At 41.5% G+C, this 24,913-nt stretch overlaps 2 protein-coding genes across 2 annotated transcripts in view; one reads left to right on the forward strand and one right to left on the reverse strand.

Moving 5' to 3' along the window:
* Positions 1-1,048: 1,048 nt before the first annotated feature.
* Positions 1,049-9,594, reverse strand: ptcd3 (pentatricopeptide repeat domain 3). The gene is made up of 22 exons (XM_015023362.1): positions 9,360-9,594; positions 8,782-8,834; positions 8,461-8,500; positions 8,316-8,361; positions 8,151-8,219; positions 7,926-8,030; positions 6,914-7,037; positions 6,716-6,819; positions 6,475-6,636; positions 6,340-6,400; positions 5,725-5,807; positions 5,420-5,564; positions 5,274-5,327; positions 5,068-5,157; positions 4,941-4,969; positions 4,636-4,742; positions 4,470-4,548; positions 3,211-3,301; positions 3,047-3,132; positions 2,216-2,352; positions 1,328-1,369; positions 1,049-1,240 (listed from the first exon to the last, which is right to left on the reverse strand). Exons 1-22 carry the CDS (start codon positions 9,446-9,448, stop codon positions 1,078-1,080), a joined length of 1,959 nt encoding a protein of 652 aa, XP_014878848.1. The 5' UTR covers positions 9,449-9,594; the 3' UTR covers positions 1,049-1,077.
* Positions 9,595-9,699: 105 nt separating this feature from the next.
* polr1a (RNA polymerase I subunit A) overlaps positions 9,700-24,913 on the forward strand; it is a 37,702-nt gene continuing 22,488 nt past the window's right edge. The window contains exons 1-24 of the mRNA XM_015023360.1: positions 9,700-9,873; positions 10,158-10,266; positions 10,397-10,492; positions 11,301-11,450; positions 11,673-11,783; positions 11,873-11,958; positions 12,059-12,144; positions 13,305-13,385; positions 16,055-16,169; positions 16,237-16,384; positions 16,469-16,630; positions 16,921-17,043; positions 17,135-17,362; positions 17,442-17,549; positions 17,963-18,109; positions 18,240-18,431; positions 19,562-19,711; positions 19,803-19,986; positions 20,460-20,542; positions 21,918-22,076; positions 22,700-22,798; positions 22,891-23,043; positions 24,071-24,153; positions 24,323-24,488. Of these exons, the coding sequence (XP_014878846.1) occupies positions 9,797-9,873; positions 10,158-10,266; positions 10,397-10,492; positions 11,301-11,450; positions 11,673-11,783; positions 11,873-11,958; positions 12,059-12,144; positions 13,305-13,385; positions 16,055-16,169; positions 16,237-16,384; positions 16,469-16,630; positions 16,921-17,043; positions 17,135-17,362; positions 17,442-17,549; positions 17,963-18,109; positions 18,240-18,431; positions 19,562-19,711; positions 19,803-19,986; positions 20,460-20,542; positions 21,918-22,076; positions 22,700-22,798; positions 22,891-23,043; positions 24,071-24,153; positions 24,323-24,488 (3,096 nt within the window). The 5' untranslated portion in view covers positions 9,700-9,796. The remainder of the gene's footprint in view (positions 9,874-10,157; positions 10,267-10,396; positions 10,493-11,300; positions 11,451-11,672; positions 11,784-11,872; positions 11,959-12,058; positions 12,145-13,304; positions 13,386-16,054; positions 16,170-16,236; positions 16,385-16,468; positions 16,631-16,920; positions 17,044-17,134; positions 17,363-17,441; positions 17,550-17,962; positions 18,110-18,239; positions 18,432-19,561; positions 19,712-19,802; positions 19,987-20,459; positions 20,543-21,917; positions 22,077-22,699; positions 22,799-22,890; positions 23,044-24,070; positions 24,154-24,322; positions 24,489-24,913) is intronic.

The following is a 24,913-nucleotide window of genomic DNA, read 5'->3' on the forward strand; positions in this document are numbered from 1 at the left end:
CTAATTTTTTGAGAAGGACCTGTACAAATTAAATACTTTTTTTTTTCATCATAAAATCTAATCCGTTTTTTTTTTACAATGGAGAATTTTTGTAATAAAATTACAAAAATAAAGTCACACAATATTATAAGAAATCTTTGTAGAATAAATTTGCAGCATTACAAGAATAAAGTCATAATAATATGAGAATAAAGTCAAAATAATAGAACAATAAATTTGAAGAATTATAGAATAAAGTCCTATTACTATTAAGCAATTTTCTGGCTATTTTCATAATTTTATGTTTAATTAGTATGGCCCTAATAGTCAATTGTTATTATACAGTAAATTATAATAGCTTATGTGGCATGCTCATCTTTCTGATTTATCAAGCTGCTTTGCTCTCCAAGCTAGCATAGCTCGCAAAAAATGGAAAAGTTTACAACAAAAAAAGACAGAAGCAACAGTCACCCTGGCTGCAAAAAACAAAACCTAAAGAACTCATGGCTGACTGAAATCAGAAGGCATGAGGCAGCTTTTATGCTAAACGAACCTAATATTTATTGAATAGTGAATAAAAATGAGAAAAAAACATTGTAATTCTTTATACATTTAGTAGTTTGCAAAGCTAAATTGATGCTCTGAGACCGGTCTCCAGTACTTTTTTTAAGGAGCTATGCTGGATTTTCCTTAGTCCATCGACTTTAGTCTGTTAAGATTTTCAAATAGATTCTTTTTGAAGCTCTCAGTCAGATGCTGCACCAGCCCAAACCATAACCATCCCACCTCCACACTGTTCCTCTGCAGTCAGACAAGGCCTGTAATGTACCTCTCTAACTTATTCAGATGTTGCTGTCAGGACTTTAAATGTTCCAAGTTAGTTCCAAGTAGTGTCTGCTAATAATTCATGACCAGGCTACCCGATAGTGCTTTGCAGTCTACTGTGGGAGTGTTTTCATTAGCATTCTGCTCGCCAGTCTGGCGGTTTAAAACTTTTGCAGAGTGCGTCATATATTTTTCTAACTCCCCAGATGAAGAGAACGATTTGAGTAAAATTGATTTGCCACTCGGTTTGTCGATTCCAGGTAATTAAGTGAGTCACCTTTGCTTGTCGTTCAGCTCAAACTCAGCCAGTGTCCTCTTAGCTAGCTCTGGGGTTGTTGGGAGACTGAAGGCAGCAGACAGCTGGACCAGCTCCACGGCTCTCTGAGGGGAAGCACTGCATCGACATGCGGTCAGGAAGCTGCTCAACAGCGCCCCACTGTGGAGAAAAGACCGCAGGGAAACAAAGGATTACGCGCTAAAAAAAATAAAAGAAGAAGAAGAAAAAAATGATGTGCAAACTTACGAAGGAACTCTGTTTTTGTCTTTGAAGAGCTGCAGCATGTCCCTGCAGAGGGAACCGGAAGAGACACGATGAGGTCAGAAACCATTAGTTAGTCAAACCTCCTAAACCATTCCATATTTTCTCTCAACATAACCAGAAATTTCAACGCATTTTACTTTAATAAAATGAGTTGAATAATAATTTATTTGAAGCTATAAGAGACGGCAGAATAGAAATGTTTTTTAGATCTTTTTTTTTTTTTTAAACCACGCATCATTCATTGTGTGTAATACGATAAAGAGAGTTAAAGGCACGTCTCACCAACTCACATTTAAGACTTTTTAAGACAATTATGAAAGGGATTTAAGACTTACATCGCCTAGAAATGTACGAACTTTGTTCAAACAAACTGCCTTTTCCCATGATGCATGCAAAAAGCTTGCTAGCTAGCTGTAAGTTACTGGTAGCCTCAACCGTCTTTTTTCTTCTTTCACTGGAGGTTAAATAAATTTGAAAAATTAAGAGTTGAGAGATGTCTTTACACATTTTCCTTGATTTACAGCTTTATAGCGACAGAAAGAATAGCTCAAAGTCAGCAATAAACCAATTAAAGGAAAACTTCAACAGTCTCCAGTCACAGAACGTCATCAAGATGTCTGAGTGTGACTCAAACTTTTGCCTGACTTAAAAGTATTGCCAGAAAAAAACATAGACTATGTCTATGTCTTGACAAGACTATTCAAATAGTCTTATCTAGACATAATTTAATACCTGTGATTAACATATTGAAGGCCCAACTAAAAAGAAAAAAAATGTAAGACATTTTATTGCCTTAATTTTAGATAATTGAGCAGAAGACTTTTTAAGGACGTGCTGCCATCCTGTAAGCGGTGTGAATCCTTCTCTCACCAGGCCTTTTGGAGCTTGTTGGCCCGCAGCAGCAGGATGGAGATGTGTGACAGCGACGAGGTGCTCCACTCCTTTTTGGGCCTCTCGTCAAACACGCTTTTAACATCCAGAGCACACGCAGCAAAAGACTCCTGAACCTGCAGACGATATGTCAGACAGACATTTTATCACTAGGTCTTGTGGTACTGTTAGTTTTTGGGGCGTTTTAAACATTTACTAGAATTTATTGCTATAAGAGAAAACTCCTCACTATAACTGATAAGACACAAAGACACAATAACAATGAGCCGTGTAGAGACACACCGACCTAATGTTAATATCTGTATCGGTGCCAATATTGAAAAAAAAAAAAAAATCCTAGATCAGGTATCAGTAACAATGTGCCCGATTCATACAGGCAGATCTATTCAGTCTAATTCTATGTTTTGTGCTCTGAGTGACGTCATGCTTTATTATTCATTTTACATTATATTTAGAATACCTAAATGCACTTTTTGAAACATTTGACAGAAAGTTTGCTGCAGTTTTTTTTCCATGTTTGACCACAGTAGTCAGTTTCAGTTTCTTTATGATTATTTTACATTGGCTATTATACTCCTAATTGCGTTGTCTAAACAAATTAAAATCGTGTTGTTTTTACATGTTTGACCAAACTTATGAAGCTATTTGTGTATTTAAGTGTGCTGTGCTGGTGGAGAGTTATTAAATGAATTTTAATTCAGCACATTTATGTCTGTGTTGTTTTTTTTAATGCATGTTTTCAGTCAATCCAACCAGTTTTTTCTGTATCGGACATGAAAAAACGTGGATCAGTGAGGGACGAAAACAAACCTCCGCACTGTGCTCATCTCTGGCCATGAGACTCAGCAGCTCCTCCACCAGATCCACCTTGTTATCATGACCCAAACTCTTAATGTCTGCAGACAATAAAGGGAAATGAACCATATTTATAGAAACAGAGGCAGGTGGAGCGCTCCTGGCGGTGTGGGTCGGACCTTTCCATATGATGGGCAGCAGGTCCAGGCGGCTGTCCGTGTCCAGAGCCTGCAGCAGGTTCTTCATTCCCTGAGGGTTGGGGTAGAGCAACTGCAAACAGCAGACTGAAGAGTGAGCTACCGTCCACAGACAGCAGGAATCTGCAAACAGTAGCTGCGTTTCCATTGTCCGTGTAATTGCGCAATTTGAAATTTAAAAAATGAATGGAAACGAGGCAATTTCGAAAAAACTTGTTTTTCTATAAAAAGTTTTGCTGCTAGGATAATGTGGTTTTTCTTTTGGCCGCGTCACAAGTGGTGTATTTCACACGATCTTTAATCCATCCATCCATCCATCCATTTTCTGAACACCCTTGTCCCTCAGTGGGGTCGGGAGGGGTGCTGGTGCCTATCTCCAGCTAACGTTCCGGGCGAGAGGCGGGGTCCATCCTGGACAGGTCGCCAGTCTGTCGCAGGGCAACACAGACACACAACCATGCGCACACACACACACACACCTAGGGGCAATTTAGACAGACCAATTAACCTAACAGTCATGTTTTTTGGACTGTGGGAGGAAACCGGAGTACCCGGAGAAAACCCACGCATGCACAGGGAGAACATGCAAACTCCATGCAGAAAGACCGGGGCCGGGAATCGAACCCAGAACCTTCTTGCTGCACGGCAACAGCTCTACCAACTGCGCCACTGTGCAGCCCACGATCTTTAATATTTTACATCATTTCTGATAAAAATAAAATAAACAAATCTATTAAAGGGCAAATATGATGATATTTTAAATGTTTAAAAATACAAAAATGTTGAAAGTGTTCAGGGTAAGTTTTTCTAAACAAATAAATGAAATTCACCTCTTGACAGTAAAAAAAGAAAAAAAAAAAACCTTTATATTGACAATTATCTAAAAATAGGAAGTGCCATATATGGTGTCTGATTGATAGGCCTCATCAACCGGGATTGGTCAAATTCACAAAAGCATTCCCCCCATCAGACGAGTCACATGATCAACAACCGGATGTCACTACTGGAGGAAACCAGGAAGAAGAAGATGACAGGAAGTAGCTTGAAGATGATGGCGCTGCGTGTTTTTTAAAATTTACCTTTAGAATACCTAAATGCACGTGTGATTTTATTGCGTTTCTTAAATAATGGAAACACCGCATATTAAAAATTGTGGTTTTTCTCCCCCAACATTAGGGGAATCTTGACAAAGTTTGGTGCACGACTGTAATGGAAACGCAGCCAGATGGGGGGGCACTGACCGAGGGGACGATCCGGCTGTACCACTTCAGCACCACGTCGATGTGCTCCATCAGGCACAGCAGGTTGAAGAAGCGACCGCTGCCGAGAAAACGGGGAGGGTTAGGAAGAAGGAAAAACCAAATACGAAGGAAGACTGCATCAGAAGAGCCATTTCTGGGAACTTACTAATAGAGAGCCTGTTGATATGAATCTCCTAGCAGCCTCCAGTTCTCCCCAACTTCCACCAGACTGTGAACTTTGTAGCCCAGCTCCAGATCTTTATTGTCCAAACACTTGGAGACATTGGAGGTGAGGTTAATGTAGCAAGAACAGAGTTACAGCCCTAAATGCAATTTCCTTGTTTGGTTGCTCAAACTTGGTGAATAAAACCCAATTCTGGTTCTACACTAAAAAAGTAAAGTCAAAGCTAAAAGAAATTAAAACAGAAAAGAAAGACATTTAAAAAAGAAGGAGAAAGTTTTAAAACTCACCAGTTTCATTGCAGTGGCGAAGAACAAAACTGGGAAGAAAAGAAAAAGAAAACAAGTTTAGAAAGGTTTCCTGTCATCGTATCAGAACAGATGACATCATTTCCTCTCTCAGTCGCTCTGGCCTCACCGTCATTAGGGTCCTGGCAGGTAAAGCTGGTTCCCTCCAGCTCCATCAACACGTCCTGTAAGATGGCCATGTTGCTGGGTCCGGAGGAGGCTGCGGAGAAAATGTCCACCGCTCAGTCCGCGTACAGGAAGTAGCTCATAAACAGGAAGTAGCTCATAAACAGGAAGTAGCTTATAAACACCTGCCTCAGCCACAGCCAGACCTACCTGACTTGTAGAAGAAGACTGTCAGGATGTGCTCATAGGTGGCCAAGCTTGGAGCTGAAGGTTACACAGCGGAAAACATGGGTGAGGAAACATGACCCTGTGACCCCCAGAGGTAGACGACAGAGGCGACGGAGCCTGTAGCTTACCGATTCCCAGGGCCTTCATCTCGTTCAGAATCTGGGGCGAAAAGGTTTTAGCCAGGAAGCTGCATTGTCTCAGAGCTTTGAGAACGCTGTTGAAGGTGAGCAGGTTGGGACGAACTTTCTGTTCATTCATCTGGTTCAGCAGCTCCTACACACACACCCACACACACCCACACACACACACACACATAATTTAACATTGAACACCTGGTCTGGCTGCTTCCTTCAGTCGTTCTGATATTAAAAATGTCTTTGTTTTTTTATTTAAAGGGAATCTGAACAACGTTCCAGAATTGAGTAGTTCTTACAGCGATGAGGTCCCATCTCTCATTGTTCTTCTTTCTGACATCAGGAACTGCTGAGATCAGCGCGTTGAAGATGTGGACGTCAGCTGTGAACGCAGAAAAACTGTCAAAAAACAGTAAGTTTCGTGTTTCGTGGTGCTACGTGACTTTCCTGGCTGAATTAGCCCACCAGGCTAAGCATTGTTTATTTATTTTAGTTTGTTTTAATGTTTGCCCCTTTTGTAAGACTTTATAGTTGGTGTGTAGGTATCAATCTTCCAATAATATCAAGTGATATTTTCCAACTTCAAATATTTTTTAACTAAAAAAAAAAAATGGCGGTCATCCAGCGGGCTACCACTGGGTTTGGAAAGTTTTCTGGGGGAAACCCTGGTGCTAACAAGTATTAAAAGTAAGACATGTTGCTATATATTCGTTTATTGCGACACGCTTAATGGTAATTAATCTTATATCTTGTTATAACCTGATAAAGTGGAGGTGTGGTATGTAATCAAATAGAAGGAGTCCCAGGATTGAACCTTGGGGAACCTCACATCTGAGCTATCCTGGATCTAAGCAGATATTCGTCCAGTATTAGTAATGCGCTGCTTCCTGCACAGTGTGTGTCCTGATTCTCACCTGACAGTCTGTTGTTGAGCAGATCTTCATACAGGTTGAAGGCCTTTGCGTATGCTCCGTGCTGCGGGGAGACATAAACAATGAAGGAACGCTGCAGCCGTTTGTTTAGCAAGACAAACGTGAGCGAGGCGTTACCTTCACCATGCCTCTGATCAGAGCGGAGTAACACCGCGCGTCTCTCTCCGGCAGCAGGTTGAAGATCCTCTCCGCGTTGTTGTTCTCCTTCCAGGTGCACTTCAGGAAGTCCATCGCTTGGCGCCCCACGGGTTTCCGCCTCCTGTCCTCCTCCTCCTCCTCCTGAGCCGAACACAGAGACAAACCTCAACACCGGCGCTCCGTAGAGCCGACCACATCGTCCTGGTTACGATCGACTCACTCTGTCCTCAGTCTGCGGCGTCCCCTCCTGGACTGGGTCTCTGTCACAGTACAGACAGATGAGGTCCAGCAGCTTATGGGTTGTCTCCATGGAGACCGCTGTGCCTGGAAGGAGCAATATTCACCAGAAATGAAGCGGCGCATCGGTGGCATTTTTTTTTTTTTAAAGAAACCTAGCCTTTCTTGCGTGCAACCTCACCGGACTGCAGCAGCTGATCATACATCTCCACCGCAGCCGAGACCTTCCTCAGGCTGATCCGTTCCTCCAGCGCCTCCTGGCTCACCTCCTCCAGACGCAGCGCCACGGTCTCTGGCATCAAACACTACAAATATACACACAAAACAAACTAATAAAAACAAGTACAAACTAAGTGTGCAAGTCATTGATTAATAAGTTCATCTACAATTGATTGCTATCAGAATCAGAACAACAAAATTTGTTTCAGTACAGCCCATCCAAAGCATAAAGAAAAAAAAATACATAAACAAACAACATAAGACATGAGTAGACATTTGCCTGAGGCTGCAGGTGCTGATCTTTTGTTAGATGAGAATAACATGAATGTAGATGAGGGAAAAAAAATTCCATCTCACAGTGTGTCCCTGCAGGTGACGTGGGATTGCAAAAACGAACAAAAAAACCCCCCATAACCTCCAGATTAATCGATAAGCGATCTTTTTATTAAGACCCTCAGTTTTCTCTAGTATCAAAATGGCTGACTGTCTTTCCATAACTAAACAGCTTTATTTTTCAGACTACGTGGAATAAAAAAGGGAAGACAAAATTATTTTGTCTCCACTTTATTAAGTACTTATCAAATACAAAGAAAATTGTGGTTTTCTCAGTAAATTTAGACATATTTATAGAATACAACAAGAGAGGAAGATCATTGGTTGCTGAACAGAAAAATAAAAGATGAAAAAAATAAACCGTGTGAAACACTTAATTTCCCCATAAATAGAGACATGTTCAGGCAGAACTCACGACAAAAGTATATTTTACATCCCAAACCGGTCTCAGTTTGGACAGTTTCTGTATCAACTGGCTATGCTTAAGAATGATCAATGGCGCCCTCTTTTGGATGGCGGCCAAACTACAACATTGAAAGAACGTTTAAGTGGACATTATTGGAACTAGTTTTCATCTAATAAACCATCAATCGACAATTAATCGGAAGTCGATTAATTATTTGCATCCCTGCGGTTCTTACTGGTATATGCGGTTCTGCAAAGTCTTTGGTGAATAACTTGGGGTTGCTGTTGACAAAGTACTTGGCTGCAGCTCTGCCGGACTCCTGAGAGAGAGAGAACAGCTTCTACAAAGAGAGAAGAAAAATAAAACAACTCACTGTCAGGTACTGTCCCCATTCATTTTTTTGAGAAATCACTATGGAAACACAGATTTAAAGGATGATATATCAAGCTAGAGCTCCTACAAACTCAATGGATGTCCTGGGTGAGAGGTACGAGTCGTCCTGGAACTGGTAGGGATACGCTGTTGGGTCCTGCAGGGAGAAATGTCCAAACAGGAAACATGATAAACAACCAAAATAACAGAATCACGCAGAGAAACCAAAATCTTAGCCTGTGAGAACTCTTACTCTTTGGACAGTAGAAGCAAGAGCCTCCAGCACTGCCTCCTTGTTCCTGTCAAGAGGAAAACGCCAATACTGACTGTGCTAAAGAATGTAGTCATCAGTGATCAGAATAGAACTTTTTATACTGTTTATGATACATTAGACATACCATGATTTCTTCCTGGGGATGACTATAGCTTCTTTTGATTCTGAAAAAAATGCAAAAATGCAGTTTTTATATCAAGAGACAACAGGAATTCAACACTGTTCTCTCTACTGATTTGCTATGGTTACGGTGCATCGTGAAAGTATTCACATCCCTTAATCTTAACTGTACTTCATATTTGTTTTATGTGTGATATGTCAATGTTTATGTTGCTGGAGAGTGAAAGGTTTTCAGTCTCCAGCAGGTTGTTGTCCTTGGCATTTAGAGACATAAGTCTTTCCATAAACTCCAAATCAAACGTCCATACTAATTTGATTGGTTTACCTTTATGAAGGTCGGTAGCTTGTTGTTGAAGAGCTGAAGTCAGCCCGAAACTCCTGAAGAGAGACAGAACTAAGCTTTCATTCTCTGGACAAAACCAATAACGCGCACAATTTAGAAAGACCCCAACCGGGAATCGAACACATGACCTTTGTATTGCAAATACAAGAGGTGCCATCAACTGTGCCACCATAGACGAACCAATAAACTAATATTTTCAACTTGGCCAACGAATAAATGGGAAACAGAATTTAATGCTGCACCTGCATTTACTTAACACAGTAAAGCATCTGTAGTTAGTTTACAGTTTATTGTGGAACTACTGGAAGACTTTATATATATTTTTTTACACCTAGAAGTATTTTTCCCGCTTTGTGACTAAACAGCAGTCTGACCTTTAGCTGCATATGTTTAATTTAAACAGATTTAGCCGACACATAGTGGTTGTGATGTAAGTAAAAAGTCAGAGACGTGACCTCTCCTGCCGGGGGATGCTACTGGTGTTACACTAACAACACACACGACGTTACAAGTAAGTGAAAGCAGAATATGATAGAAAAACATTCACAAGCATGCCCTACCTGCAAGCAAACAGCTGGTTGATGTTAACCCGCAGAAATCTTCCGTTTTTCTGAATATGATGTCCTACGTGCCTACAGGGAGCCGCCATATTGTTAAAAACTGAAGGCTTGTGGGAAAGGGATAAACCATGTCCAATGAAAGAGGGGGAGAGGAAATAATAGTCATAGGTTTTTCAAAAGTTAATGCCGAAGTATATCTGATTTAGATCTGCTTTAGCAACTATTTCGTAGATATTATTGAAATATAAAGTAAATGTAAAGAGTAATTTCGTGTAAATGCCCTGCAATGTATGTGCGTGTGCTCCCCTCCAGTCTCAGCTGTAGTTCTCGCGGTCCCACGTGCTTTAACAGGAGGAAACTGCGACTCGTGGGCTTCAAGCGCAGCGCCATGAATCTACAACTATAAACAACACAAAGTTTCAGCTAGCATCCAAAAAATGTTGTTTTCCAAAGAAGTGCCATGGCGGCGGCTGGAGGGCATGTCGTTTGGCTTGTACTCACCCGAAGAAATAAGGTGAGGCAGCTTTAGCCTGTTAGCTTCTGGCGAGTCAGAGTTCAAAACTAAATAGAAGCTAGTGGCTTTTAGCCCCCTGAAATCTGTCACATCGGAGCTGCTGTGGAGAAACTCATTAGTTGTAGCACCTGAGTATGCTTGTCAAATAATAAGTCAAAAACAAACTGCCCTTTAAGCTTATCTCCTGTTTTACTTTCTGATCCAAAAAGCTCAGAACCAGTCACAAAACTGATTAAAAAGTAACTGAGGATAAGTTGCAACATTTTTTTCCATCTCTTTTTCAGGAAGTTGAGCGTGAAAACCATCACCAACTCCAAGTTTCTGGACGCTGTTGGAAATGTGGCCCAGAACAGTTTGTATGACCTGGCTCTGGGGCCAACAGACACCAAAGAGGTGCTTTACTGAATCATTATATGTGCTCAGTGTTTGGACCTTAGTGTTGAATCTTTTGAATTAATCCAATGCCTCATTTTGCATTTAAATTAATCATGTTATTTTGTTTGATATTGTTCTGTTTTCCCAGATTTGTTCCACCTGCTGTCAGGATTTCAACAACTGTCCAGGACACTTTGGACACATAGAGCTGCCTCTACCAGTCTACAACCCACTGTTCTTTGATGTGAGCACAATACACAAACATATACAGAATTAGATTAACAGCTTTCACAAATGTAAGAATATTCAGTTGAAGGATATGGAAATTGAGTTCAGCTGCTTATTTCATTAACATTTTAAAAGCATTGCCACAATATTATTATTATTATTATTATTATTATTATTATTATTATTATTATTATTAATGGAGCGAACATTTTCAGCATTCTTTAGAATTTTTATATTGGTGATTAGCACAAGAATGTACTGTTGTTCTTTAAAGTACACAGAGCTAATAAAATCTAAGAGTTTTGTAACACACAAAGATAAGATTGATGAATAATTTAGAAATGTTTCCCCAAGAAATGTGACATTTCTTCTGTGACATTCAAGTGAAAATCAGAATAAAATTTTAAACAGAATGAATAATGATGAAAAAAGAAAACTGCAGTAGCCTGGCTTCATGATAGATAGATTAGATAGAAAAAGTTTGAAAAGGATAAAGGAGAGTAACTTTGGTTTTCCACGTTTAGCCTTCCTGTTATTTGCTGCAACTCTCACTCTCTCCATCAGCCTGAAGAAAATGGAGACATATTTCAGTATATCATAGAAACTATAGCTTCCTTTTAAACATCTTCTTCCAGTTTTTGTGCCGTCATGTCACTGACAGAAGAAATAACTAGTAGATAATGGTTTTCTTCACTTAGAGCTTCTACACTAAAGAGTGTTGCTCTCAGCGCATCCCATCAGCTTCCGATATGCTTCTAGCTTTAAATAGTCCAATTTTTAATCCATTTATTTCACTGTGTGTCTGACATGTTGTTCCCCTTCAGAAACTCTACCTGTTGATCCGCGGCTCGTGCCTGTCGTGTCACATGTTGACATGTCCCCGCGCCGCCATCCACCTGCTGGTCAACCAACTCCGGTTACTGGAGCGTGGAGCCATGGAGGAGGTCCACCTTGTGGAGAGAGTTCTTAATCAGGTGGGTTAAAGGAACATCACACCATCACATCAGCATCAGAATTTCCTGATTCATATTCAAATCTGTTGACGAATTGACACTGATAAACTCATTTTTAAAGATGAACTGGGACCTTACTTGCACTTTAAGTGTGTAATTAACTATTAACTGTGGGAAACCATGGAGATTTGCTATCGGACAAAAAAAAAAAAGTCAAGTTGATTTTTGTTCTGTTTATGTTAGCACCTCGAAGAGAACCCCAAAGCCACTGGAGATGAGATCGAGCAGGTGCTGAGGGAGTTCACCAGCATGGTCATTGGAGCGAACGCTGAGGCTTCACAGAACTCCAAACCCGTGAGTTTACACCTCTACATGATCACAAACCCAACCAGACAGGTGGTTTCACTGACGATGTCTTCCTGCGTCACGTTTCTGTTTGTTAGATTAAACATCTGGTTGAGAAGAAGAGCAGCCTGATAAACGACTTCTGGAGGGTCCAGCTGAACACCAAGAAGTGTCCGTACTGCAGGTAGGCCGGCAGCGACCCAGCCTGACCGTGAAGCATGACGTTCTGAACGGTGACGCCAAGTTCACCTCGTGCTGTATGTCTGTGTTTTATCTGGGGGAAGAGTTGGCAGGTCAACGGTGCGTCGCGAACACAACAGCAAGCTGATCATCACCATGCCAACGGGAGGACAAACTGATGAAAACACAGGTGGGGGACTTTGGCAGTGCATAATGTTTAGTTTTGTAGTTTTTCTGTGGTAAGTTCAGGAGTTTTTATTAGTTATTATTAGTTAAATATTTAGTTTTAATTTTGTTTTTATTGATTGTAGTGGTAGTTTTAGTTTTTTCATACTAGTTTGGTTAATTTTTAGGTGTAGGATTCAAAGAGGTAAAACTATACTATTGTGATTATTTATACATCAATTGGGTAATGAGTACTCAACAGATGATACCATTTTCAAAAAAATGTTTATTGAAAAAAAATAATTATTGAACGACCAGCCGACTCTGGTGTTTTCTCCCAACTTTTTGCGGTCTCTGTTTTGTGAGCATAAGTACCACTAGTTGGGGTATGGAGCGCTGTTATTTGCCGACAGCTGATGTAAACCGCTTGTGTGGGAGGGAAAAAAAAATCTATTTCACATCAATTCCAAAGGCTAATAAATAGATTCATAAACACGAAAACTATGGCCATTATATCTCTAATTTCAGTATGTTTCAGTTAGTTTTATAACCAATATTCTTGCAGGTAGTAAAAATTTTTGCCCCCATTAATTATTGTTTTCATTTCACAAAATTGGTTTCTCAATTTCAGTTTTTTGTTGTTTTGTTAGTTTTAGTTAACTTCAGCTTCAGTTATTCCATCAAGAAACTAGCGGTCAGACCTGAAGTCTGGCTGTAGCAGTGAGTCAGACCTGAGCCTTCAGAGTCACATAAAGATGGTTGCAAAATCAGCCTTCTGTCACCTGAAGAACATTCCCAAGTGAGAGAATTCCAACGCTTTTATGTCCCTGCAAGAACTAGAGAAACTTAAAAGAAACTAAAACTTTTTATTAAACAAATAGAGTGTTTAATCATCCAAATCCAAAAGATGGAAACCGATTAAACTCTTCAGCCTAACTGTTTTCAGGTTTAGTTTGCTGTAGTTCAGAAGTAGCTAAGACATTTCAGTGGAGCAAGAAGTAGTAAAGTGTTCAATAAAGCAAAACAAAGAAATAAGCATTTAGAACAAAGAATTAATACAAGAGGAAGGTTTCTGTTGCTTTATTGTGAAGATATTCTTTCCAGATTTCTGCTCTTATTTTGCGTGGGATGTGTTGAATGAGAATATTTCTCTCTGCTTACATGTCTTTTTTGTCGGTATTGCAGAAGATCTTCTGACTGGAAAGAGAGTGTTCCTCACTGCCAGCACCGCCAGGGAGCACATCAGTAAACTCTGGGAGAAAGAAGGTATATATGAGCATAAAGAGCATTATTTTAATGTGTAGAGATGAGACGGAGTAATCTGAGTGTCCTGATCTGGTGGAACTAAATCGTGACGCCAAAACTTCTCTTATGTCTGAAAAATATAGATGTTTTTCCTTTTTTTTGCGACCTTCTAAACAACTTGATCCGTCAGACTTTTCAGGAAAGTGATTCCTGTTTCCTTTGTCTGAGTTGGCACTTTTCTCCGGAGGAGCATCGGTGCTCCATCCAGCTGCCTGTGGCCGAGTTCACGCAGAACATTTCAGCTGGCTTCAGTGGAGGGCATTTGCCTGGGTCTGACGACCTTCTTCCAGAATTTCCTCCTCGCTTCCTCCTGTGGGTTAACCTACTAGCTGCCGGAGTTCAATTAAGTCCAACAGACCACACCCGTTGGGGGTCGTTCTCCTCTTTTTCACAGTGTGCTCTTAAAGGTTGCCCAGGTTAGGTTTTTGCATCTTGAGTTACAAGTTGCAGAGGAGATATTTGTCTCTTCTATTTGTTTGCTAAGCCATCGGTAGTTACACCTTGTCGGTTTAGTCATTCGGACACCATAATTAATTACACCTATCAGAGGACTCTAGAGTGACACACAGAAAGAATGTCCACCATGTGAGTGTCTTTGTATGCTTATTTAAGTATGGGTTGGGATGAGGGGGATTATACAGCGTTTAGCAGCAGCAGAAAACGGATCCAAACATCAAATCAAAGAGATGCATAATAAAATCTATTTGCATGTCGGAGAACTGAACCACAAACTCAAGTCCTATGTGTTGGCATAGGATCTGTCCTGGCAGAGTGAGGGGGCCCGTGTCCCCAGGGAGCTGAGGCATGTTGGCCTGTAGGCCTGGATGCTGGAAGAGTCCAGATTCAAAGCTGCACCTGTTGGATTTTGGGGGAATTTCCTCATGCAGGCGCTCTGCTGCAGTCCATCAGCTTGTGGGTCTCTTCCACATAAACTGAACAAAAAATATAAATACCCCATGTCAAATATTGTTGCCATGTGGCGTTAACAACTGTAAATGAGCATTTGCTAGCATTTTATTGCACAAAAGTAATATTTCTCTTGATTTGTGTATAATTTTGAATCCATCCTGCTGTCAGTGAGCAGTACTCAGTGAGTTGTTTTTTTTACTGAATGCAGGATGGGGCATGCCCACTGGGTGATCAGACAAAATGAGCAACAGCTGGACAGTCCTTGGACTGGGGACAATAAAAGGCCAACCCAAAATGTCACATTTTGTCACAAGTCATAACGCTTCAGATGTCACAAGTTATGCGGGAGCGTGCCATTGGCATGTTGGTACAGGGATGTCCACCAGAACAGTAGCTGCATGGCTCAATGTCCATTTTCGGACCATTGACCGTTTAAGAGTTGGTTTCCAACACACTGGCACTACTGCAAAATCGACCTCATCTTTGTCGGCCGCGTCTGACCACTACAGCACAAGATCGCCACATCCGGCTCGTCCATCTGTGGGATCGGTTAAGACCAGCGACACACACAGCTGATGAGTCTATTGGTCTGTACAACAGACGGATCACATCAGACTGTCCGTAACCGCCTACCAGAAGCCAACTGGGTCAAAATCAAATTCCTCAGTCTGACCCCTATCATGTTCAAAGGACTGTCAATCTGCTGCAAATGGCCAGACCACCATGTTATCAATGCCGATATGAAGATCAGCGATTACTGAAAATATACTTTGAGTTTCTCTATATATTGCTCAACCCAAATGTTCATAAAACTCTTATATTTGACATGAGGCATTTATATTTTTGTTCAGTGTAGATCCATGGCTTTGTTGATCCGTCTAGGTGTCGGAGCGGACCTTACGGAAGGAAAAACCCACTTCTCTCCTTTTGCAGCAGACTTTGAAGCACCCTGAGAATGCTCAAAGGTCACTCTCATCTCACAGGATGCCCTTTCCCATTCACTGCCTGCTTGAATAGATGATCTCAGATCCACTTTTGCTTTGGAGACATCTTGCCTTATGTGTATTTTTGTCCTGGGCCTGCTCAAAGGTCACAGTCCTTTAACCTTTCTCTCCAGCAGTTTCAGTTCCCCTTCGGGTTGCCCATCTGTTTCCTGATTCACTGCATGTGAGCAACCAGTATGAAACTCTGGTCAACTTTACTGAGGTTACAGGTCAAACACATGAAACATGATTATTACTGATCATCTTTTTCCCAACCTTTCACCTAGTATCTGCCTCCAACACACAACATCAGTGATCTTTGATTGCAGTTACACATTTTACATCATTTCAAGTTTGTTGTCAAAATCCCATCAATAACCTCTTTTAACTTCTCCGATTCAGCATCAAAGCAACATTAATACAAATATTTTGCACTGGTTCTTATTCAGTTACTCAAAATGTTTCGATTTCATTCTTTAAAACTCTCTGCAGGCTGGAAACTTTCCTCCAGTCTGCAGGAATCCCGCCGTTCCTTATCCATGGCTTGACAGCACTCGCTCTCTGCCTATGATTATGACTTTGATTTCTTATGATTAAATACAAAAATAATTAGAATTACTATTAGGTCTAGATGTTACTTTATATGATTAATTTTACCGGTATTGTTACTGCTAAACCAAAATCTCCAGCATGGGGAAGTGGGATGATCTTGAGTTGTCTCGACACCTTTGATTCCAGGTTTCTTCCTGAAGTTCCTGTTTCCTGGTCTGGAGGAGAGCTCAGGGTCTGAGGGACAGAAGAGTTTCTACCCAGACCTGTTCTTCCTGGAGCTGCTGGTGGTTCCACCCTGCAGGTACGCTGGCAGCACAACGCGCCTACGTGAAGGCTGACCGCAGTACCTGACCCGCCCTCTGTTCTAGGTATCGCCCCATCAATCGCCTTGGCGACCAGATGTTCACCAACGGCCAGACGGTCAACATGCAGGCTGTGATGAAGGACTGCAGCATCATCAGGAAGCTTCTGTCTCTCATAGCAGGAGAGAAGCAAACTGAGGAGGTGGAGGAAGTGGTGAGAGAACGTCACGCCTTCCTTTTGGGAATACTTCATCTCAGCTCTTTATTTATCCCACCGTTTGTTTCCCCCAAACCCCAGACGTTGGACCCAGAGGATCAGACATTCCTGTCAGGAATTAGCGGAGTGACGTTACCAGATAAGCTCTATAACATGTGGATCCGCCTGCAGAGCCACGTCAACATCGTCTTCGACAGTGAGATGGACAAACTGATAACGGACAAATACCCCGGGATCAGACAGGTGTGACAGACTGGGATACAGTCATGGCATGCAGCGGGAAAAATGGGGCATGAACTAGGACATGTTTAAAATATGGCTGCATCTATGGATCATTTTTAGGGAGTGGTTTTTTTTTGTTTTCTTCTCCTGACAATCGGCTAAAAAAAAATGCAACATTCTGCAGATTTTTCATTTAACTACTGAAGCCTCTTTCTATGCAGTATTAAAAAAAAACATTAAAAGATGCAAATAAAAAAAGTCAATTCCCTTTTTAAGATAAAACCAAGGACTTTTCTGTTTCTGTTTGGCAGATCCTGGAGAAGAAGGATGGATTGTTCCGGAAGCACATGATGGGGAAGCGGGTGGACTACGCCGCCCGGTCCGTCATCTGTCCTGACATGTACATCGGAACCAACGAGATCGGGATCCCCATGGTAACTTGAACTAGGTGGAGAGTAGCAACAGAGTTGTCAACCAGTTGATTATTGACATGTTGACGGTGTGTGTGTGTGTGTGTGTGTTGAGGTGTTTGCCACCAAGCTGACCTACCCTCAGCCCGTCACGCCCTGGAATGTGAAGGAGCTCCGGCAGGCCGTCCTCAATGGGCCCAACGTCCACCCCGGCGCCTCCATGGTGATTAACGAGGACGGCAGGAAGACCATCCTGTCGCCGAGCAGCGCCGCACAGAGGGAGGCGGTCGCCAAGCAACTGCTGACGCCCTGTCCCGGTCCACACAAGATGCCCATGAAGATCGTAAGTCTGACTGGAAGCGGACCCACTCAGAGCTGTGGCTGGGTTTTCACTCCGTCATGCTGCGTTGTCGTTGCCTCAGGTGAATCGACACATAAAGAACGGAGACGTTCTGCTACTCAACAGACAGCCCACCCTGCACAGACCCTCCATTCAAGCCCACTGCGCTCGCATCTTACCTGGAGAGAAGGTAACACCTCTGCTCTGCTTCTGCTCTTTATTATATGAAGGATCCATGAAGGAAAAGGTTCCTACACTTTATTCCTTATCCTACTCTAGAAATGTGGAGTCCTTCCTTCCTTCATATTGCCTGACTTCCTTTCTATTTCCTTTCTTCCTATTGTCTTCCTTCTTTCTTTCTTCCTTCTGAACTTCCATTTTGCTTCCTTCCTTCTTTCCTTCCTTCTTTCTTACTGTGTTCCTTCATTTCTTCCTTCCCTCATTTTTACTTTCCTTCACATTACCTTTCTTCCTTCCTTTATTCTTTCCTTCCTTCCTTCCTTCCTTACTTACTTAAATTCAGTAAATTTCAGAACTCCATCGTAGTAAAACCTGGTTACCGTAGAAACCCTGTAGATCACATGACCAGCCTCTGCTCCTCAGGTCCTGCGGCTTCACTACGCCAACTGCAAGGCGTACAACGCCGACTTTGACGGAGACGAGATGAACGCCCACTTCCCTCAGACCGAGCTGGGCCGAGCCGAGGCCTACACGTTGGTCAGCACCAACCAGCAGTACCTCGTCCCCAAGGTGGACCCCCACAGAACCCCTTCTGCGCACACACATTTAGCCCCGCCTACTTTTCACTCTTAAGACCCTGAACTCCTTGAATCAGAGGGATGTGAATGAGTTGTTGGTTTCCTTCCCTGTCTGTGGTCAGGACGGTAAACCTTTAGCGGGCCTCATCCAGGACCACATGGTGTCAGGAACCAAGATGACCATCAGAGGCTGCTTCTTCACCAAGGACCAGTACACTGAGCTGGTGTACCGAGGGCTGACCGACAAGACGGGCCGGATCAGACTGCTGGCCCCGGCCCTCCTCAAACCTCAGCAGCTGTGGACCGGAAAGCAGGTGACCACTGCACACGACTCCTATAACCACAGAGGGAAAAATATAAAGAACATTCACACACATTTAACTTGGCTTTCACTTCTCCACCGCACATTTCCACAGACTACACCAAAAGTTTTCTTGTTTTCTGAAAAAATAAGAATAAAAATCTTAATATTGTGACAAAATGTCTTCTTTTAAGTGAAATCATCTGCCAATGCAGTAAGAAAATTGCTTTTATTGGAATCCTGGCAATCTCATTTTAAGCAATAAATGCTTAAATTAAGTCATTTTAATCTAACTTATAACATCCTTTTTCTCATTTTGGAGGATAATTTCTTTTAATAGGGATGAAAATGGAACAGATGTTCCTACTTCTATTAACTATGAAGTGAATAATTATTAGAGGGGCAGTATTATGTGTTTTCCAAGTACATTGTGCCATTTTATAGTTTCAAAAATGTTTATATATCAAATATGACTTAAAAGAAATTTGACTTCCTAATTTAACACTTTAAATTTGGGCCTCTGTCTCTTTAAGAAGTTCCTGCTCTTTCTGAAGCTCCGCCTTCAGGAGGTCAAGACAACATGGCTCCTCTATTAACCCTTTAACAACTTTTTTACCAGCGTTTCACTAAATAGCTGATATTATGAACTTAGCAGATACACAATTCCACTAGATGCTTGCTAATTATTTCTGGCTAGTCTGAAGGAGTTCTTTTTTTTTTTTTTTTTTTTTTTTGCTTTAAGTACAGAAAAGTCCAAACCCTTTACCTTTTACTACCCAGAGTTTCTGACACAAAACATAAAATATTTGTAACAACTGATTACCTCAAATAGTTTGAGACAAAACCTGGAAAACCATGACTTATTTTGCATTTACTAGAGAATTACACTGCAAAACAGGAATTTCTGCTCTAGTTAAACTGACTTCAATTATTTTAACCTCAATACATTTCTAGGATATATTTACTTGTTAACAATAAACCTCATTTGAGATTATTTGATTTGATTGAACTCCTTTAAATCAGTAATGTTTTAACTCAGGAAGAGTTCAGGAATTAATATTTGGTGGAACAACCAGGAGGTTTTCAGTGCGGTTCAGAGCAGTGAGCTGTTTTTTCTACCTCATCCCTCCTCCTCCTCCACAGGTCGTCTCCACTTTACTGCTGAACATCCTCCCAGACAAAGCCGTCCCCCTTAACCTCACTGGCAAAGCCAAAATCCCCGGCAAGGCTTGGATCCAGCTGCCGCCTCGATCTTCTCCGGGGTACAACCCGGATAGCATGTGTGAGTCACAGGTAGGAACACACACACACACACACACACACACTAGAGGAGACGTTCCAGAGCTTATCAGCGGGTTGAACTGGCTGAACTGTCGTCCTGCAGGTGGTGATCCGTCAGGGCGAGCTGCTGGTCGGCGTTCTGGATAAAGCACACTACGGCTCGTCGCCCTACGGTTTGGTCCACTGCTGCTATGAACTGTACGGAGGGGAGACCAGCGGGAAGCTGCTCAGCTGCCTGGCTCGACTCTTCACCGCCTACCTGCAGCTCTACAGAGGCTTCACGCTCGGTGCGGTCCTGCCTTTCAACAGCCAGTTTTTATTAGTTAAACATTGTTTAGTTTCAGTTTAACCTTTATTAATCAGTCGATCAAGTATATTTGTAGAGCACGTCTCGGCATCAAGGCAGAATGCTTTACATCATAAAAACACAAAGTCACAAAAAACATCATACAGTCACCAATTGAGAAACCAGTAACTAGCATTACATTTTGTCGAAAAACATAAATACACATCAAATATGTTGATCAATGTTCCAGTAATTATGGTTCCAAATCATCTCTAAACAGGTGGGTTTTTAGTCTAGATTTAAGGGAACTCTGTGTTTTGGTTGTTTCTCAATTTCAGTTTTTGTTATTTTGTTAGTTTTAGTTAACTGCAACGGCCTCGATAGGGACATTATAGTTGATAGATATAAACGCATTAGATTGAGTCATACTTCTGTCGAGCCTTAAATCTGGGCTACCCATCTTTGTCTGTCTAGGAGTGGAAGACATTCTGGTGAAACCTGGAGCCAATATGCGGAGGAAACAAATCATCCAAGAGTCTCTGAAAATCGGCACCACGGTGAGCGAAGCTCCCCGGTTTGTGTTTAATGCGCTCATGAAATCCTGCAGCCTTGTCAAATTCAGTGCTTCCTTCTTCCTGGATGCCACTGGCCAAAATGGCTGCGACAGCAATGGTGCAGTTTATGGGCCCCACGGTGCTCCACATGCCCACTGGGGACAAACATGTACTGCACACAAGCACTCGGGAATGCTGAACACTGAACAGCGTTGAAGTTGAAATGTGATTTAAATTTTTTCCCTCACTTTCTTTTCTAAACAACAAAATTAAAAATGACAGAAAAATATTATCAAAAAGTGTTTATTTTAATCATCAGTTCTGTGAGTTTTAGGATGGATTATTAGGGTGAACTGAAAATAATTATTCTTATTTGTGTAATACTAGCAGAATAAATATGCAATTTTACTAGAAAAAAGTCTTAAAATAAAAAAAAAATGTTTTAGTTTGATAATGGTGTGTTAAAATATGTATTTCCTGTGTAACTTCAGAAGATGCAGATTTTAATTTTTAGGTTGTTTTCATGTAAGAATTCTCATAAAATCACTACTTCATTCTCCTAATAATTCGATTTTATTCAAGTAAAATTGACACTTTATTCTCGTAATTACAATAAAACAAAATGGTGGCCCGGCCCTTATACTGTGCAGAGTTAACCAGAATTCTAAGTCCACTGTGAAACACATTTGCTATGTAAAGATGGCCGCCCAGGGCGTGCTGACATCACTGACTTACGGAAACCAAAGACATGCATTGATGGGGGGAGATCCAAATTTTCCAAAGTTGAAACCAAAATTCTTATTAATCCAAGATAACAATTGACAATTGATTAATTACTAATTTCTGATGTGAATGAGAAATTCACATCAGAATTGGTCTTTTTAAAGGCCAATCTTTGTATATTTCATGTTGAACATTTTCTGTTGAGCTAGCAAACTGCTGACCGTCGGTACGTCTCGCCATCTTGGTTTGGACAGGCCTGCATCTCTCCAATATCTTTAGGCTCAATTTTGCCGCCTTCAACTTTGCTGTATTGCTTAGGATATTAGTGAAAAATGTAAGCCCCGCCCCCTTAAAGCTACTAGGTTACACCAAGGTTATTACTATGGCACAGCATAGTAACAGGAGCTCTGTGACAGGCAACATGTAGAAATAATGATTCATTTACATAATTGGAGAGCTTTTCTGCTAATGTGCAACTTAGCTTCAAATATTTAGCCGGTCCTTCTTCAAGCCACCAGCAGAGTGTGCTCGTGAAATCCCCTTTGGTCCTTGTTGGAAAGTAATTTTCTAATAGCTGTGTGTGTGGTGTGTGTGTGTGTGTGTGTGTGTGTGCGTGTGTCTATGTGTGTGTGTATCCGTCCGTCCGTGTCCCCAGGCCTTGCAGGCTGCCTTCAAACTGCCTCCCAGCATGACTCCGGCTGAAGCCGCCAGTCGGTGGCAGGACGCTCACCTCAGCCCCGACCAGAGAGACTTTAGCTTGGCCGATCACAAATTCAAGGAAGTGGCCAACCAAGTGAACAACGACATCAACAAGGTTTCACTCTCCATCACTGGGTTCAATAATCACTCATATGTTCACAGCATATTAATTATTCCAGTTAAATGTTAACTTTTGGTATGCCAAAAGTTAATATTTAAAGTTAAGTTTGGTATGCTGTATGAAAAGTTATTTCACCTATCATTGTTTGTTTTTGCACTACTAACAGATAAACAGACATTGAAAAATATATTTTTACATTCAGTTTAGATGCCAAACAAACTCTGAAATGATTGTTTTTAAAAGAAAGGTACTACTCTTCACAGCCTTTATTAAATCTGTATTTCTTCGTGGATTATCCTCTCGAGATACTTTAAAAAGAAAATTCTTGGTTTATTTTGGAAATGTCAGTTTGTAACTTATTGCCCATATGCTAAAAAAATAGGGCAATCTCCCTTTATCAGAAGTCTTTAAAACTTTATTGTTTCATGATTTGCGAAGGGAAAAAAACGGATGAAATCCAACGAGTTCATGTACTCAGACTCCAATAATGTCATTAAAGCTGATGGATTTTATGACTCCAACAAACTGTGACTCCAGTTTCTAGTTTGACGCCTTAACAGGATGAAGCATCACAAATCAAAGTGAGTGTGCTTCAATGACCATGTGTCTGTGTGCAGGTGTGTATGCCGGTCGGACTGCACACCCCGTTCCCAGACAACAACCTCCAGCTCATGGTGCAGTCTGGAGCTAAAGGCTCCACCGTCAACACCATGCAGGTGACGCAAGTTCACCCTCATCTTCCCACAGCGTCCCGTCCTCCATTTTATTTGGATTGTGAAGAATAAATGTTTGTTGCTGCTCGTTCCAGATCTCCTGCCTGCTGGGTCAGATCGAGCTGGAGGGCCGCAGGCCACCCCTGATGCCATCAGGAAAGTTTCTACCTTGCTTCCAGCCGTACGACCCTTCACCTGGAGCAGGGGGCTTCGTTTCTGGACGCTTCCTCACAGGAATCAAGCCACAGGTTCGTCCAGTTGGCTGTGGAGGTGGAGGGCGGTTTGTGTTTGGCTATGGAAGGACATTATGCCATGCAGACTGTCAGATACGTGCAGGTCAAGTTGCACATTCAGGAGCAGATAAAACAGTTACTTACTAAACGTTTCATAAATAAACTTGTTTGTAATAAGGTGAAATTATTTGGGAAGTTGTGCTACTTACATTTCTAAACCTAACAGGATCTTAGTTCTGTAAGATACTATACTATCTTTGTCCCACAAAGAAATGGAATCAGCTCTAATATTAAATTGAAGCATAAATTGCTTTCCCACCACATGTTGATTATTTTTACTACTTATGTCCCTGCTTTGACTTTGGCGCCTTTGCATTAATAAAAAGTTTGGTTACTCCATGACCAAGGTGTCTGCATCCGTAAAGTCTTAAATTCAAAAATCTAAAATTAAGGCATTAAAATGTCTTAAATTAATTTGGGGGAAAAAAAATGTAAGTTGGCCTTAAATATGTTAATCATAAGTCTTAAAATTAGTGTTTTCTAGTTAATCTCATTTCCTCTGTAGCTTATTTTTCTCTTGGGACTTTTCTGTCAGGCAAATGTTTGAGTCACACTCAGACATCTTCATCATGTTCTGTGATTGAGGCTGTTGAAACCGGAGCTAACTAGCTGCTAATAAACCCTTATTAGCTAGCTATGTAGTTTGTTTTTGTCATGGGATTTTTCTGTCAGGCAGCCGTTTGAGTCGCTTTCAAATAGCTGCTAACTGCTTATATACCTTTGCTAACGAGCAAGCTAGCTTTTCTGAGTTCATCATGGTTGCAAATTTATCACCACTTGGCTCCACTACACCTGACACAAGTCTAGGTGCTGTCTGTGGAAAAAAAAAGAGGCTTGGCACTACTACTCTATAAAATATGCTGCTTTGTTTTGTACATTTCTATTGTGATTTGGATCTTTAATTTAATTAATGGTCTTAAAAAGTCTTCAATTTGAGTTGGTGAAATCTGCAGAAACCCTGATGATTGTGATGTGTCTGCAGGAGTTTTTCTTCCATTGCATGGCTGGGAGAGAAGGCCTGGTGGACACGGCTGTGAAAACGTCCCGATCAGGATATCTGCAGAGGTAACTCGTCTTTTCACAAAGTTTTTCCTGATGTAAACGGAGCAAGTTTTAGCCTCATCATCAGCCGGCGTTGGGAAGTTGAAGTGGTTATAAAAGTGTGGGATTGCTGTGCTTCCTCTTCTCTTCCTCTGCTGCCTTCTCGCCCCCCCCCCCGCCTTCTGTTCCCCAGATGCATCATAAAGCACCTGGAGGGTCTGGTGGTGCAGTACGACCTGACCGTCAGAGACAGCGACGGCTCCGTGGTCCAGTTCCTGTATGGCGAGGATGGACTGGACATCCCCAAGACCCAGTTCCTGCAGCCAAGGCAGTTCCCGTTCATCGAGAACAACTACGAGGTGTCGCAATAAACACTGACACTGACTGGCTTTCTGTGGGGATGCTAGACTCTGATTTAACAAAAAAAAAATTGCTACTTTTTGGAACCATTTGTCATAATTTGCTAGCATAACTGAATCTTTTTTTAAATCCATCTTGTTGATGTTATACTTAGAGATGTACCGCAAAACCAACTGGGGTCTGCAAAAAGAGATTCTGACTTTCAACCATCCCTGATTGCTGATCTACTGGTTGGAAATGAATAATCCCATCTTTTTTCTTGTCAGTGAATGCACCGTATCTAGTCACTAATGGCTGACAATTCTCTTCTGTGATGAAGTTATCAAAAGAAGGGGTCAAAGTTGGCAATTTTCACTATGAATAGCAGCGTTTCAATTACAAAAAGTGCGCAAAACTTTGTCAGTATTTTGCTAATGTTGTAACA

The sequence above is a fragment of the Poecilia latipinna genome, unplaced genomic scaffold (assembly GCF_001443285.1).
Source record: "Poecilia latipinna isolate Pla-1442-1.1 unplaced genomic scaffold, P_latipinna-1.0 Scaffold3286, whole genome shotgun sequence".
NCBI classification, from domain to species: domain Eukaryota; kingdom Metazoa; phylum Chordata; class Actinopteri; order Cyprinodontiformes; family Poeciliidae; genus Poecilia; species Poecilia latipinna.